Source organism: Apteryx rowi, unplaced genomic scaffold, assembly GCF_003343035.1.
Source record: "Apteryx rowi isolate R43461 unplaced genomic scaffold, aptRow1 scaffold_1103, whole genome shotgun sequence".
Taxonomy (NCBI): Eukaryota; Metazoa; Chordata; class Aves; order Apterygiformes; family Apterygidae; genus Apteryx; species Apteryx rowi.
The window spans coordinates 38,677-54,538 of record NW_020447313.1 but is presented as its reverse complement, the minus strand read 5'-3'; the positions used below and the strand labels follow the sequence as shown (position 1 = coordinate 54,538).

The 15,862-nt window shown below is 59.5% G+C and overlaps 2 protein-coding genes across 2 annotated transcripts; one reads left to right on the top strand and one right to left on the bottom strand.

The window, feature by feature from the left end:
• The first annotated feature begins 107 nt into the window (after positions 1–107).
• TGOLN2 (trans-golgi network protein 2) lies at positions 108–6,599 on the top strand. Its single transcript, XM_026076317.1, has 4 exons — positions 108–216; positions 558–1,936; positions 2,829–2,912; positions 3,596–6,599. Exons 1-4 carry the CDS (start codon positions 159–161, stop codon positions 3,599–3,601), a joined length of 1,527 nt encoding a protein of 508 aa, XP_025932102.1. The 5' UTR covers positions 108–158; the 3' UTR covers positions 3,602–6,599.
• Positions 6,600–7,337: 738 nt separating this feature from the next.
• RETSAT (retinol saturase) lies at positions 7,338–15,775 on the bottom strand. Its single transcript, XM_026076304.1, has 11 exons — positions 15,481–15,775; positions 14,533–14,715; positions 13,290–13,531; positions 12,828–13,032; positions 11,863–12,060; positions 11,644–11,763; positions 11,214–11,352; positions 11,024–11,133; positions 10,602–10,768; positions 9,487–9,646; positions 7,338–9,386 (listed from the first exon to the last, which is right to left on the bottom strand). The coding sequence occupies exons 1-11, from the start codon at positions 15,662–15,664 to the stop codon at positions 9,139–9,141; spliced, it is 1,956 nt and encodes a 651-aa protein (XP_025932089.1). The 5' UTR covers positions 15,665–15,775; the 3' UTR covers positions 7,338–9,138.
• Positions 15,776–15,862: the final 87 nt, after the last annotated feature.

The window sequence follows — 15,862 nt, the reverse complement described above, 5'->3', positions numbered from 1 at the left end:
CCCCCTGGCGCGGCCCTGCCCCCCCGCCGCTACCACCCCGCTCTCGCAGGCGCTCTGCCCGGAAGTGACGCCAGCCCCCCCTTCCCCGCCTCTCCCGGAAGCGGAAGTGAGCGGGCCGGTGGGTGCCGGCGGCGGCGGGCGTTGCGTGCGGGTCCACCATGCCGCTGCGGCTGCTGCTGCTGCTCGTCGCGCTCTGCGCTGCCACCCGCGCGGAAGGTGAGGGGCCGGGGGCCGCCCTGGGGCGCGGGGGGGACCGCTGGGGGCGCCGAGCCGCACCGTGGGGGCAGGGGCGGGCGGGGAAGGGCCCCCCGCCGGCGCCGGGAGCCGTTTCTACCCTGGGCTGCCGCCGCGGGGCCGCCCTGAGGGCACTGTGCCGCCTGCTTCCCCCCCGCTTCGGCTCTCCTCCTGCAGGAGAAGCTTTTTTTATTATTGTTTTAATTTTATCTTGACAGCGACGGGYCCGGCTTTTGCCGGGGAGCCGCTTTGAGCGGCTGCGTGCGCTTCTTCCGCTGCCCGCGAGTGCAGGTAGTAACCGAAACCTCCGTTTGCATTGACAGATGCACAGTCGAACCCAGAACAACCAGGATCACCTTCAGTCTCCTCCAGCAACGCCCCAGTAAACACCGGGGCATCCCCCGACTCGGGAACAGCAGATGGACATGACACCGCAAATAAAAAACTAAACAAGAGCCTTAGTGCTTCCGAAGAAGATAAGAAAAAGGCAGCGAGCTCTCAGCCGTCTGCAGCCAGCAGCTCAAAGCCGAAAACAGGGGCAGGCACCGCTGGTAACACAGAGCAGGCGAAACCAGATCAAGAGTCAAAGGAGAAGGAAACAGGTGGCGGCGGGGCTGCCGGCGCCAGCCCAGGTGGTGGCGGGGGTGACAACAAGAACCAAGGTGGTGACCAGGGCAATGACAACGAGAAGCAAGACAACGGCGGGGGCGGCAACGGCGGGAGCCAAGACAGCGGCGGGGGCGGCAACAGTGAGGGCACCAACGGCGGGAGCCAAGACAGCGGCGGGGGCGGCAACAGTGGGGGCGCCAACGGCGGAAGCCAAGACAGCGGCGGGAACGGCACCGGCGGGGGCACCAGCGGCAGGAACGGCAACGGCGGGGGCGGCAACGGTGGGGGCACCAGCGGCGGGGGTGGCGCCGGCGGAGGTACCAGCAGCGGGGGCAGCAACGGCGGGGGCCAAGCTGGTGGCCAGGGCAGCAACGATGGGGGCCAAGCTGGTGGCCAGGGCAGCAGCGGCGAGACTCAGGCAGGTGGCCAGGGCAACAACAACGGGAACCAGCCCAATAACCAGGATGACAAGGGTGAGAACAAGAACGGTGGCCAGAATGAGAGCAACGGGAGCAAGGCCAATGAGCAGAATGCCGAGAGCAACGGGAGCCAGGCCAACGACCAGAATGCCAAGGGCAACGGGAGCCAGACCAATGACCAACATGACGAGAGCGACAGGAGCAAGACCAATGACCAACACGATGAGAGCGACAGGAGCCAGACCAACGACCAACATGCCGAGAGCAACGGGAGCCAGACCAACAACCAGAATGCCGAGAGCAACGGGAGCCAGACCGACGACCAAAACGAAAAAAGTAGGAATGAAGCCAATAACCACGATGGCGACGGCAAGAACCAAGCTGATGACCAGAGTTCGCCGGAAACCGAGAAGGAGCCACCACAATCGGCTTCGCCCTCTGGCGAAAATAAAGCCGCCTCCAAAGCATCACCGGAGGACGAAGACGTTCCGGAGGATGCAGGTGACCCCCAGCAGGATGAGCATGAGGTTAAACGGGGTGACGGGACGGGAAAGAAGAACGTTCCTGCCGTTCTTCCCGAGGACAAGTCGGAGAGCAGCCACTTCTTCGCCTACCTGGTGACCACGGCTATCGTCGTCGCYGCCTTGTACGTCGCGTATCACAACAAGCGGAAGGTGAGCGGCTCTGCCTCCCCCGCGCGCAGCTGGGGCCGCGTCGCGCCGGTGCTTCTGCCCTTGGGGAGGGAACCACAGGTCGGGAGAGAGTTTCTTMGCAGCTGCTGCCTCCTCCTTACCCAGCAAAAAGAGCTCTGCTACTTACCCAAACTCTTGAAATCTCCCCGGGTGGTTTAGGAGCTTCCTTTTGCTGGCGGTGCTTCCGCTTGGGAAATGCCCGTGAGATCCTCTTCCCTTCGCCRCTCTCATTTTTTTGGGGGGTTTTCYGTTTCTCRCGGAGGCCTCTCGYTCGCTGAGCAGCGCRGATTCGGTTAACGGTAATTGGAGTCTCGGTCTCAACGGCTTTGAGGTGGCCGCAGGGAGTGTCGTAACTAGGGAAGCGTTCGGTTCTCTGTGGAAATGGGGCGGCTTCGGCTCAGGTGGTTATTTTCAGCTGGGAGAAAGGCAGCTGAGAAAGGAGATAAGGGAAATAGCTGTAAAATGAGCCCAAGTTTCTCACCGACGGAGTTTTCCGTAGCGGGTTGCACAAGGCTTGTCTCGAAATAGCGGTGCGTGGAGGAACTTGGCTCAGATGTAACCGTCTCTTGCCGTTTCCTCGTGCAGCGCTATTTCTGGGGGGGGGGAGAAAAATACTTTCCGTTCTCTGTCTGTTAGGCAAAGCTCGCTATTGCCCGTTTTTAATCGGAGCTGCTCTTGAACGGTGGCATTTATGTGTTTAAAGCATATCGTCAAAGCAAACGTGGTTATCAGAAAGGGGCGAGTGAAGCTTTTCTTTGGCCCGTGACAAACCACCTGGGCTTGAAGTGAGAAAAAGGTGACTCGATTATTTATTATCCCGCTCACGGTGTCCCCACCCCTCTCTCTCTCTCTCTCTCTCTCTCCCCTCCCAAAGATCATCGCTTTTGCCCTGGAAGGGAAAAGATCCAAAGTTGTTCGACGGCCCAAGTCTGGCGATTATCAGAGACTGGATCAAAAGGTAAGAGCTACCCGGCACGCGTCTCGGCGGCACGGGAAACAGAGACTCCCTAATCCCAGGGGCCGCGTTGCCTAGCGGCGGGCTTGGCTCTTCCAGCACGGGGAAGCGAACGCGACGCGTTGGCCCCTTGCGGGAAAACCGGTCGCAAAGCCYGTCGGCGCTCAGCGCTGGAAAGCGGGTTTTTAGCTTTTGTCGGAAAACGGAAGCGGTAATGCTGGGAAGTAACGAAAGTAAAAAAACAAAGTCACCGGAAGGTGAAACTTGGGGTCTTTCGGAAGACTGTCAGCATTTGGGGGATCCATCACGATGGGCATTATCAAACGCTAGAAATTTTGTCCGTAAAACACAAGTAAAGCGACCTCAACTCCTTGTCGGCCCTGCGGGAGCAACATGCCTTTGGGAATGGAAGTTCGGGTCTCCTTTYGGAGCCGTCGCTGCGCCTGGCTGCGGAAGCCGTTTGAGCGCCGCGGAGACGACCTGACTGCTTGAACCTTCCTGCTTAGTCTCCCCAATATCTCAGTGTTTCCCTCGGGAATCCCCTGGCTTGTCCCTACGGCACGGCGAAGCAGCCGGATAGTTGGAAAGAAACTGTTTTTATTCAAAAGCTAATTGGAGAGAGACTCGGCCCCCCTGAAGCCCTGGTGCTTTGTCAGAGTTTTAACCTTTCTTTTATTCCTTTCCAGATCTAGATCCCTCTTTGGACGGTCTGGGCTCTGCTGGGTGGAATAAAGAYGGCTTGCAATGAAAACGCGAAATGCCGGGAAACCCGTGGACTTCCCGGCTGTAGCGCTTTGAATCCTAGCTACGCTGCTGCGTTCAGATCCGAGAGCTGGAAGCGGGGAAAATGCTTTTAGTTTGGCACCTGCACCTTGGTAATAGTAAACTTCTCACTCTTTTGAAATGTTTCTCCTTTCCCAAGTACGTGAAGATGAACTAGTTTTCAGCTTTGGCTTCCGGTCTGTGACCCAAGAAAAGCCAGTTTCCAGCACTTGACGGAACTTTTGYGTCCAAATGAAATGGAATTTGCCATCTACTGTACTGACATCTTTTTTTTTTGAGGGGAAAAAAAATCRTCTGCCTGCGAAATGAGCCACCTGATTCTCTCTTTTCAGAGTTTTAGAGCTGTTTTTGTAACCAGCCCGGTCTCGGTTGAGAGACAACGCTCTTCCTGTCCGTTGTATTTGGATGCTGAAGTTCATAGCGTAACCGATTGCACTAGTTTGAAAATTGCCTGCCAAGGACTCTGATTTGATACTTTGTTTGTTTTTTGGGKTTTTTTCTTCCTCTGTGATGAAGACAATGTTAGTTTGGCATCTAGATTCTCCCTTCGATGCGCGTCTTTGGGAGCGCTGGAGCTGTCCTTAGCCCTTCGGATGTAGCTTAAGCTTCCTAACCTGCGTCTTGGAGGTCAGGCTCCGCATGGGTCTTCTCCCTCGCGATCCCTGGACTTCCTACGTTTGCACTAAAAACAACCGTTGGAGTTTGATGCTGTGAAAGAGGGCAAGGGAGGCACGTTCATCCCGAACCATTTGGGATGGATGAGATGAATCACCGCAAGCACCGAAGCCAAACCCCCTTTCTCAAAAGCGCGACGTCGAGGTGCTGGAATACTCGGTGCTGTCCGTTCCCTGCGGCGATGAAGGAGCCTCCGGATCGGCTGTAGAGCTCACCGCAGCCGAGCGCTCGAAAGCGTCGGTTCCTGCTGAAGAAGTGCCCTTTCCTCAACGAGTCGAGTCGGACGGGGRCCGAGGCGGTTGCCGATCCTCCGCGACGGGCCGGGTCCCCTGTTAGCGATGGGAGAGGAGGCGCTTCCACGCGCAGAAACGTCTCCTTTCTTTCACGGGCTGCRCGCGAAAGGCCTCCGTGTACCTGGCAAAATTCCTGCTCTTCCGTGGCTCCGTGATCTCCTGCTTTGAGATGTTTTGCATAGTTTGAATGTACGAATAACCAGCTACTCGTTGCTGAGCTGGTTACCTTGGTAATACTGTGGAGCGCTTAAACCAGGGCTTGGGACCTACTAGTACTAGCTATAGTTAAGGCTGCAAAACGTGTCGATTCGTGACTTAAAGCCGCGATCCTGTTTTTATTCCCGTAGTCCTACTCCAAAGCCRTTCGTCTGAGACGGGACGTATCTGAAGAGCGCGGAAAGGGCCTGCCTGGTTCGTTCTTTGGGATTTTTTTCCCCCCCCGACGTGGGCAGAATAAAATCGGTATGAGGCGTTCGGGGTTCTTCGCGCGGGTACCTGTCCGCTCGTGCCGGCCGTACGGGGGTCACCCGCTCCGTGCGCTTGTCAACCGGCCGCGCGGGAAGGATCCCGTTGTGCTGTGAGAGCGGCTGAGCGTTAACATCCCTCCCGCTTGCTCCAAAAGTCACGTTTGACGAGGGCAGAGACRTTTCCTCGTCCGGACGCGGAAGCTACAGCTGTATTTTTCTAGCGCCTCGTCGCCTTGCAGGAGGCGAGGAGAGTCGCRCGCGGGGCTTGACGCTCTCTTAAAAGCGAAACCTTCCTCTTTTTTTAGCCAGCTGTTAGCAAGCACCAAGGGGGAGTAGGAGAAAGCGGCCGTTCTTAAATAGCTTTTGAGATTTGCTCAGTTCCCCTCGCTTTCCTGATGCTAAAAGAAGCATCAGCAGAATCTGCAGAAGCGATTTTGGAGAGCGGGAGCGTGAAGTAGGGGGGGGAAGAGAAAGGAAAGCAAGTCGGGGAGCATAGCTCTTTCCTCCTAAAAAAAAAAAAAGGATGGGAGCTCACGAAACGAGACTTTACTCTTTTTGGAGACACCGTAGGGTACGTCTGAGGCTGTCGTACGGCCGATCGCTTGGCAGGATGCGGAGTGGGAGGGTGGCGGTTTTAGTCGAACGGTAGCGGTGGCGGGGAAATATTCAAAGATGTGAAATAACCGTGTGGTTTTTTGAGCTGCTCGTTGCCGAATGCTTAGAGTTTGTTCGTGCRCGCTGTTTTCCCGCTTGGTCCCGGTTTAAAAATAGGAAAATAGTTCTCAGCGGGGTGTTTGTTTTTTTACCATCCGCTTTTTTTTTTATATATATATATATCCCGGGAGCTTTTTGAATGTTTTTCAAGCCTTTATCTTTCCAAATTGCATCGGGAACGCCACCCCCGTTACGAGCACGGGACCGTTGCGCCTCTCGAATCATCCCGCCGAGCCGCGAGCCCTTTCAGCGGGTTAAGGAGAAGAGTCTCGGCACGGTCCCCCCCTGCRGAAGCGGCTCCCGAAACCCGGTTCCCCTGCTCAAGCCGAAGGGCTCCGACCTAATTCTCCTGCCAGCCGGCGGTTCCCGAGCGCGGTCTMTTTTCTGGCAGCGGTTGCTATAATTGTCTGAACTGTGTGAAATCTCTGGGAATGATTTTTACGTTTTGTCGTGGGGGTTTTTTTTGTTGTTGTTTTAATAATATTTAATTTTATGCAACGTGTTTCAAACCGGTCAAGGTCTACGCAACCTCCCTTTTGGGCACAACGCGTTTTCCAATGGGACGGCGTCCGTCGGTACATTATTCCTTGCCAAACGTTACTCCTTTTAGAGCGGTCACCTTGCCGGTTTGAAGCTCCGAACGGTTTGTTTTCCGCCGCGGTGAAACGCACCTTGCTTTGAAGGATCACAATTTTGATATTTCTTTGTACTTTTTTTTCCCTTGTGTGGTGAAGTCAATAAACGGATAGAAAAAAACAGGTTTTGTCCCTCTTTTGTGTTCTTCTCCCGGCTTCCTTTGACACCGGCGGTACGGCTTAGCTCTTCTTTGTGCGAAAAACCGGTTTTAAATAAAAACCCCCTCTTTGAGCCGATGTGTTCAAGGCTTTCGAGGGCTCAGTTTTGGCAGATGCGAACCGAGTCCTAGTGTAACCGGGATAATCCCACAGCTGGAACAAGCTGGGACAGCTTTGAGGTAAGAGCTTTTCTGAAAAGCTTCCAGCGCGTGTCATGATCCATCCTGTCCTGACGACCGGTTTTCCCGGCGCCTTGGGTCCCTTTTAAACGCGGTAGTGAGCGAGGTTATTTAAGAGCTGGCGTTATCGAGCRATTTGAGCCGCTCTTCCCAAAATCGCAGCCGGCTTGGTGGGTTTATCCTGCTGCCTGTATTTCTTCCCTCCTCCACGGGGAGGCTCCGGCAGCAGGATGCAGCCCAGATCCCGGCACAGCCTGCTCGAAGCAGGATAGACCCGGGCAGAGGGACCCCCACGGAGCTGCCTCGATCCCCCCCAGGGAGCTTGGAGGGTGGCGGGGCTGCGTCTGCCGGCCGGTGCTGCCCCGTCGGCTGTGGAAAGGGGAATAAAAAGTGCCGAGACGCCCTAAAGGGCGCAGAGGACACAGGTGCTTCCGCATAGCGTCCGCCGCTTCCCGCGGTGAAAAAAAACTTCTCCTTTCCTCCGCTTTTTTTTTTCTGTAAAAGGAAGAAAAATCCCCGCCCTGCTCCTGCACTCGAACCAACTTGGCTGGATGCCAAGCTAGAAGGGGTCTTGCAGGGGTGGAACTTCCCAAATCGATGCGAATTCCTGAATCGTGCTCCTCCAAAGGTTCYGGGAATTTTTTTTTTAAACTTATCGCCCTGATCTGAGCGGGCTGCGAAGGTCTCAAATCTGTTCTCTTCCCCCAGGCGGAGCAAAGGCAGCGGGGAAGGAGCGACCGTGCGGGTCCCTCGAGCACGGGAGGCAACGGCACGAAACCCCGGAGACGGCGGAGAAAAACAAACCCCAAAATGCCGAACGAAACCCAAGTTATCTCCGAGCTGGGTAGGGCTTGCGTTTTATCGGGGCCGAATGGCTTGGGGCGAAGCCGAGAAATACCCGTGTAACCGGAGTTTCTCCGAGAGGCCCTTTGGGTGGAGTTGGCACGGATTGAATACGGAAACGCAGCCCTGGAGCGAAGGCGGGAGGTGCCCGACGCACCCAAGCGCCCGCGGGAGGAAGGGAGAGCTCCGCTCCCTTCGGCGTCCACGGGGAAGGCGGATTTTCGCCTCCTTTGCAGCACTTTGGCGGCCACGACCTCGGAGGACAGCCCGGAGCAAGCGTTCCCCAAATCCCTAGCCTCCGTTTCGGGTCCTGAATTAACCCGCCGCCCYGTTGTTGATAAAACCTCGGCTATTTAACCGGAGGAGCAGCCTCCCGAGCAAACAGCTCCGGCTCGACGTGATCTTTATAAGAATATTTTCCTTCTGGGTAGGGCACCAGGCAGGTAGATACAACAGCTTTGCCCCTGCGAGACAAAAATCCACATCCCGGAGCCCGGGACTTATTAATTTTAATGCATCGCCGGTTYGCGGCTGCTCCTCTCCCAACTGCAACGCGGGAGAACGTGGAGCCCGAACGTCGTGGCCGATTCACCCGGGATTTGGGAGGGGAAATATTTGACGCTGGCGATGTTGCCCGTCACTGCAGGCGACACTCTGGTTAGTCCGGAGGGTGCGAAACGCCGGGAGGGAAAGTCCAGGGCTGTTTCCCAAAGGAGGGGCAGCCGCGTGCGTGATAAAAAGCCCGGAGCGGAGGAGTGTTTGCAGTGATAAGCGAGCAAGGAAGCTTCAAAATCGGTAAAAAACATGGAAAAAATGGGCAAGCAGGCAGAAGGGACCGAAGCATCAGCTGCATATCCGCCGGATGAAGCTTCCGCAGTTTGGCAGAGGGGGATTTATCCACAGGGTATTTGAGCCTGTGGCTGCTAATAGCCGGGGCGTCAAGGGGCTTTTTGCTCCATGCAAGATCCTCGTGGGCGACCCCTTCCCGCTGCCTCCCTCCGGGACCCGGCTTTACCCCTAGGGCGACCGATGGGTGCAGAGTCACCGGTTTCCCCTTATTTTTTTTTTATCCCCGGCAAGGCGGTTGAGCCGGGGGGAACTCGTTCCTCACTGCTAAGCCTCTTCGGCTTGGGGAAAGCACCCGTTTCGGGCGCTTTTCCAATGGTTCCTCCCCAAAAAAGCAGCCTGCGCTGGCGCCAGCTTGTCCCCAGCCCTGCTGATCCCGCGCCACGAGACCAACTTGCATCTCGCAAGGCTTATTTCTTTTTTTTTTTTAACTTATTTCCGCTTTCACGTGCTTCCCTTCCCGCCGCCGGCGGCGGCCGCTGATGCTCTTCCCGAGCTTTCCCCTGCAGGCTACATTTTTTTTATTATCATCATCATTAATTTTCCCGAAGGAGCAGAGATTTGCACCGGCGAGCAACTCCGGGGCTGCATCCGAGGCCGCTCCGCGTGCAAAGCCCCGAGAGGCGGCTTTGCCCTTAAAACAGCTTTAAAGCGGGCTTAGCGCTAACCGCCGCCGCGGAGGCGAGAGCCGCTCGCTCCACTGACCCGTTGCACTCGGCCGCCGGCGAAGGCGACTCCGGAGCCGCCCGGAGCCGTTCGCCCTTCTCGCAGCGCCTCCGGAGCCGCGCCGCGTCCACGTAGAGGTTGCGCCCCAGCACGGCGCTGCCGCACAGCACGGCTCCTTGCAGGGCTCCCATGAAGCCGCCGAGACACACGTCCTGCCCTGGGAGAAGGTGGTGGCCGGCGGTGAGCCGGGCCGGCTGCTCCCCATCCCGTGCCGGGCCGGTGCCCCCCACCCAATCCCACCGGCCCCCCCCAGTTACCCGTCAGGTAGAGGTTGGGCACGGCCGTGCGAGCCCGCAGCGCAGCGATGGCCTCGACTCGCAGGCGGTCCAGGTCCTGCTCCGCCCCGTAGATCTCGCCCCGGACGCTGCCGATGTAGTGCCCGTTGGTGAGCGGCGTCCCCCCGGAGAGGTACTCGATCTGYGGGGTGTGTGGGGGGGACAAGGGGGTCTGCATGGGGTGGGGGTGTCCCACCGCACACTGGGGGGGCCTGTTTTTGTGGGATGGGGCTGGTCTCGGCCGGGATGCGGTGCCCTGCGGAGCCCTGGGGTTGTCTCTGCTCCCAGGATGGTCTCCTGGGACCTGGACGTGGTCCCGGGGTGGCCTCCTGGAACCTGGACATCATCCCAGGGTGGCCTCCTGGGACCTGGACATGGTCCCGGGATGGTCTTCTGGGACAGAGGGTGCAAGGCATCCCGCAGTGCTCTAGGAAGCCTGTTTTTGTGGGATAGGGCTGGTCTCTGCCATGACATGTTGCCTTGCAGAGGTGGTCTCTGGTCCCAGGGTGGCTTCCTGGGACCTGGATGTGGTCCTGGGGTGGCCTTCTGGGATGGAGGGCATGGGGTGTCCCACCATGCTCCAGGAGACCTGTTTTTTGTGGGATAGGGCTGCTCTCAGCCAGGTTACGTTGCCTTGCAGAGCCCTGGGGTTGTCTGTGGTCCCAGGATGGCCTCCTGGGACCTGGACGTCATCCTGGGATGGTCTCCTGGGACCCRGACATGGTCCTAGGATAGTTTCCTGGGACCTGGACTTGGTTCCAGGATGGTCTCCTGGGACAGAGGGCACAGGGCATCTCACCGTACTCCAGGAGACCTATTTTCATGGGATAGGACTGCTTTTGGCTGGGACATGTTGCCTTGCAGAGCCCCAGGGCTGTCTCTGGTCCAGGATGGCCTCCTGGGACCTGGACGTGGTTGTGGGATGGCCTCCTGGGACCTGGATGTGGTCCCGGGGTGGTCTCCTGGCACCATGCGTGGTCATCTTGGCACCAGGCTGCCCCACGGGACCTCATCCGAGGTGGCCAAGCTGGGTAGATGAGACCCAGCTCAGGGGCAGGAGACGAGGCTGTGAAGCCGCAAATACTGCTTTTGCTCACCCGGTCCTCGATGCTGGGGTAGAGCTTGAAGACGGTCTTCATGATGGTGTCCACGAAGGCTTGCTTCRCCTCCTCGTAGCTGTCTCCCCGCTTGTGGACCGGCTCGTCCTTCCACTCCTCGAACCACTCGTATTTGGCGAACGTCACGATGGCCAGCGTGGATTTGCCTGTGGCGAGAGGAGGCGCCGCAGTCACCGCGTCCCTCTGCTCGCCTTGATGCCCACCACCAACCCAACCCTCCCATGTGGTCACTCATGCCCATGTTCATCACTGCTGCTCTTTATGGACCTTTTTCTTGCATTCATCCCCCGTTTGCAAAAATACCGGGTGGGATTTGCCCACAGCTTCCTTAGGAGAAGCTCCCCTGGTTTGCACTCGGCAAACTATCCTCATCCGAGCCAGCCAGAGCTTCTCGGCTTTACCCGGGTGTCTCATCTCCCAGGTGGGGTCTTTGGCCGATGGGCAGGTAACGAACAGGAGAGGGATGTTCTTCACAGCCTCATCCCTGGAAGAAGCCAGGTAGCGCTGCATCCTGCGGAGAGATGCCGGGAAAGCTTGCCGACGTTATCCGGCTATCGGATACCCGGCCGAGGAGCTTGAAGGACTCCTTACATTTCATCCAGGTCGTTTCCAGGGTAGATGAAGTAATTAGTGGGTTCCAGCCCCAGCTCTTCCTTGGTGCCTTTGAGACCCACGAAGACGGAGAAGCCCCCTTCGCCGTGCTTCACCAGGCGAAGCTGCGACTGAATCTCTGCAGCGTGGGCGAAACGAGAAGAAAAAAATCAACGGTTTTCCAGCTAGATCCTCAGCTACGGAGAAGCAGCACCTTCTTTCTCCGACTTGAGTCCGACTTCAAGCTCCGTTGCTCCCTTTTTCCGGGCAGCAACGGCTCGTAAAAGCGATTCAGCTCAAAAAAATTCTCAACTCCACCTTGATTTCATGGTTTTGATCTGAGCCCGTTCTCCGTTGCACGTTGGGATGAGACAGTTGCGTAGGAAGCTCCCACCCAAAAAAACCAACCCGCCTCTTCCAGGCGTTTTACCCGGCAAAGCTCGCGCCTCTGCCGGCAGCAGCCGCTCGTAGGTGTTGAATATCCCGGCRTCCGAAATGACCACAGGAGCAAAGACGTTCACCACCTCCTGCCCTTTCTTTACACTCACGCCTGGGAAGGGGGGAAAAAGAAAAGGAGAAGCGAATCGCTTGGGAATTTCGCCGGCGGAGAGGCTGAGGAGGTGGGAGAGGCCAAAGCGCCAGGGCTCACCGCAAGCTTTGCCCTCCGCGTCCAGCAGGATGCGGCTCACGGGCGCCCGGCCCAGCACGTCGCCCCCGGCTCGCTGGATGATGGCGATGGTGTGGAAGGCGATTTCGCTGGCTCCCCCCCTGGGGTACCAGGCGCCGGTGAGGAAGTGGTTCACCAGGATGGCGTGCAGGGAGAAGCTGGCCCGCGACGGCATCACACCTGCGAGCGGCCGGCGGGGAGAGTTGGCGAACGTTTCGCCCCGTGGTTTGCAGCTCGCCCGGAAGCTTTCGGGGCTCGCGGCGCCGTCGGGAAGGAGCACGAAGCGCTCGAGCCCTCTTAATTCCCCAAACGCCCTTTCGCAGGGGGTCTGGCCCCGTTGCAAAGCCCCCGGCACTGATTTTTGTACGATTTTCCGGCCGCATCCTTGAACCAGCCCCGTTGCAAAGCCCCCGGCGCTGATTTTTGTATGATTTTCCGGCCGCATCCTTGAACCAGCCCTGTTGCAAAGCCCCCAGTGCTGATTTTTGTACGATTTTCCGGCCGCATCCTTGAACTGGCCCCGTTGCAAAGCCCCCGGCACTGATTTTTGTATGATTTTCCAGCTGCATCCTTGAACCAAGCGCATGGCAAAGCCCCCGGCGCGGAGCCGAAAGCGGAAAGCGAAAGGGCCGGGTGGCGGGTTGGAGGAGGGCGGCTGTTCCTGCACCCGAGCCCATCGCGACCCGCTCGGGCACCGTTAATGCCCCGGATCGGGACAAGCAGGGACCGGCCGGCCCTTGAGCCTGCATTAAAGCTGCCACCGGCTCAACCGAACTCCCGCAGCGTCGGCATCGCCTGCGATGCGAAGCCGAAGCAGGCAGGGAACCGCCATCCAACCGGGCGGCTAAAATAACCCCCTCAACTCTCTCCAAAGCAAAGCGGGGATTTTTTTTGTTGTTGGGTTTTTTTGGCTTTAGCGCCCCATTTCGCGGCCGATGGGCACCTACCGTAGGTGGGGAAGATGTAGCTGAGCACGGCCCGCAGCTCGCGATCCGCCGTGAGCCCTTCCACCACCTCCCGGAGGCTGCGGGATGCCAGGCGGCAGAAGGGGCTCAGGAGGCTCAGTAACCCCGTGCGGCACAGCCAGCGGGCCAGCGGCAGCGGGATCATCTTCAAAACGGCCAGCAGCGCCCCGCCGCTGCCGGCAGCGCTCTGCGGGAGAGAGCGGGAGGCACGCCGGACGGGCGCCGCTGCTTTCGGGCCACCCCTTCCCACACGGAAGCTGCATCCGAAAGCGCTTTTTTTTTCCCCGTAATATTTTCCCCTCCGTATTAAATCACCGCTTCGCCTCTCGCGGCGGCTCTTTCCTCCCCAAACCCGTTTTCCGCGGATGCTCTTAACACGCTCGCGGTGCGCGGCAGCGGCGCAGTAATTCCCGTGCCGGCGGATACCTCCCGCCCCGCCGGTACCTTCAGGAGCCGCTCGAAGGCGTCGATCGCGGCCGTCTCGCGCGGGAAGTGCCGCTTCAAGCCGTCGAAGTAGCGGCGCTCGCCGGCGGGGAGGCGGTAGGTGCGCCCGCCGCCCGGCTCGCCCAGCACCACGGCGTCGAAGGCGGGCGCCAGCGGCGCCCACTGCAGCTGCCCCTCCGTGAGCTGGTCCACGAGGAAGCGGGACGCCGAGCCCTCGGCCATCTGCCCCACGTAGTGGATCCCTGGCGAAGCGCCCCGCCGGCGTCGGGGGAAAGGCYGAAGGGCGCCGCGGGAATTGCTTCCCGGCCCCCCCCCCCCCCCGGAATCGGCACCGCGGGAATCGTCCCCCCCGTGGGTATCACCCCGTGGGAATCGGGCCCCCCATGGGAATCAGCCCTGTGGGAATGACCCCTCCTGTGGGTATCACCCTGCAGGAATTGCCCCCTGTGGGAAAGGACCCCCATGGGAATTGCCCCCGCGGGAATCAGCCCCTGTGGGAATCGACCCCTGCGGGAATCACCCCCATGGGAATTACCCCCCATGGGAATCACCCCCCCCCCCGGGAATTGACCCCTGTGGGAATCACCCCCATGGGAATTACCCCCCTGGAAATTACCCCATGAGAATCACCCCCCCCCATGGGTATCACTCTGTGGGAATGGCCCCTCCATGGGAATCTCCCCCCATGGGAACTGCCCCGTGGGAATCCCCCCCCGTGGGACCACCAAGCCTGGGGCAGGTTTTTTCCCATCCCATTTCCCGCGGCTCTGGGTTGACAGGAAAGGGAACAGCAGGGAAACGCGAGCTGCAAATGTATATATATATATATATACACACACACACATATATATATATATACACACTTTTTTCTTGCATGGGTATATATCTTGTGCACATATCTACATTTTTCATATATATATATATATTTATGCATCTACACAGCCGGTGCTGCCGGCTTGCCGGCCATGGGGCAGAGTTCACATCCGGCCACGGAAGCCAGCACCCACCGGCCTTTTTTTTTTTTCCACGGATTTAAGGAACGCCGTTCCGCTTCGCCGTAAAAGTAAAAAATTAACCGCGGCACCGGGCGGCCGCGCAGCGAAGGGACTTTGTCTCGGCGGTGGCGGCCTCGGGGCGCCCGGTCGGTCCCCGCCGCCCACCCACGGGTGCCGAAGCTGCGCGTCTGCCCGCTCCGGTGGGGGGTGGAATAACCGGGTGAAATTCGGGGCCGGGCGGCCCTTACCCACGTCGAACTCGTAGCCCTTCTCGCTGAACGTGTGGCAGCAGCCGCCCAGCTTGCCGTGCTGCTCCAGCACCAGCACCCGCTTGCCCGCCTTGGCCAGCAGCGCCGCCGCCGCCAGCCCCCCGATGCCGCTGCCCACCACCACGGCGTCCAGCCTCGCCGGCACCCGCTCTGCCGAAAACACTGCCCCAGCGGCAGCGGTGGCTTCAGCGGCGGGGGAAACGGGGACCCCCCCCCCCCAGCCTGGAAAAGGCGGCGGCAGGGGGCAGGATGTGGGGGATATGGGATAGAGGGTGCAGGATACGGGGTGCAGGATGGGGGATACGGGGTGCAGGACACGGTGCAGGATGGGGGATGCAGGGCACAGGGCACAGGACCTGGGCTGTGGGATACGGGGTTCGGGATGCCAGTTGCAGGATATGGGACAAGGGTTGTGGGCTGCGGGATATGGGGTTTGGGATGCCGGGTGCAGGATACGGGATACAGGGTGCCAGATGCAGGGTGCAGGATGAGGGGCGCCGAGCACAGGATGCTGGATACGGGGGTGTGGGATACGGGATAGGGAGGTGCAGGATGTAGGGTGCAGAATATGGGATATGGGGGTGTAGGGTGCAGGATACAGGACGCAGGGTGCCAGATACAGGATATGGGGTGCAGGATATGGGATATCGGGGTGCAGGATGCAGGGTGCCAGATACGGGATATGGGGGTGCGGGATAGGGAATACGGGGGTGTGGGGTGCAGGATACAGGATGTGGGGTGCCAGATATGGGATGTGGGGGTGCAGGGTAGGGGATATGGGGGTGCAGGATACAGGGTGTGGGGCACCAAATACGGGATATGGGGGTGCAGGATATGGGATGCGGGATATGGGATCCGCATATGGGGCTGTGGGGGTGCAGGGTGCAGGGTGGGGGGCGCCCACCAAGCCCCCGGCCCCGGGGCTACCTGCTTTGAGGACCTTCCTGCGCGCCGCCTTGTCGGTGACGAGCGGCGCCGGCGGGCGCCTGGCGTCGGCGGCGAAGGGGTTGGCGGAGCCGGCGGCCCCCAGGACCCGCCGGGCCACTAGCAGCAGCAGCAGTGCGGGGAGGAGGAGGAGGGYGGCGAGGAAGAGGAGCCCGTAGGGCGCCATGGCGCTGCGAGCTCCTGCGGGCAGTGCCCTGCCGGGGAGCCCGCTCCGCCGGGCCCCGCTCCGCCCCGGGCACGGCGCGGGGAGGGGACACGAAACGTTCCGCCTTCTCTGAGGATTGTCCCTCCTCGCCCGCCGTCTGCCGCCCCGCCCCAGGGCTCCTGGGCACTGTAGTTTAGTGCCGCCTCTTCGGCTTCCCCC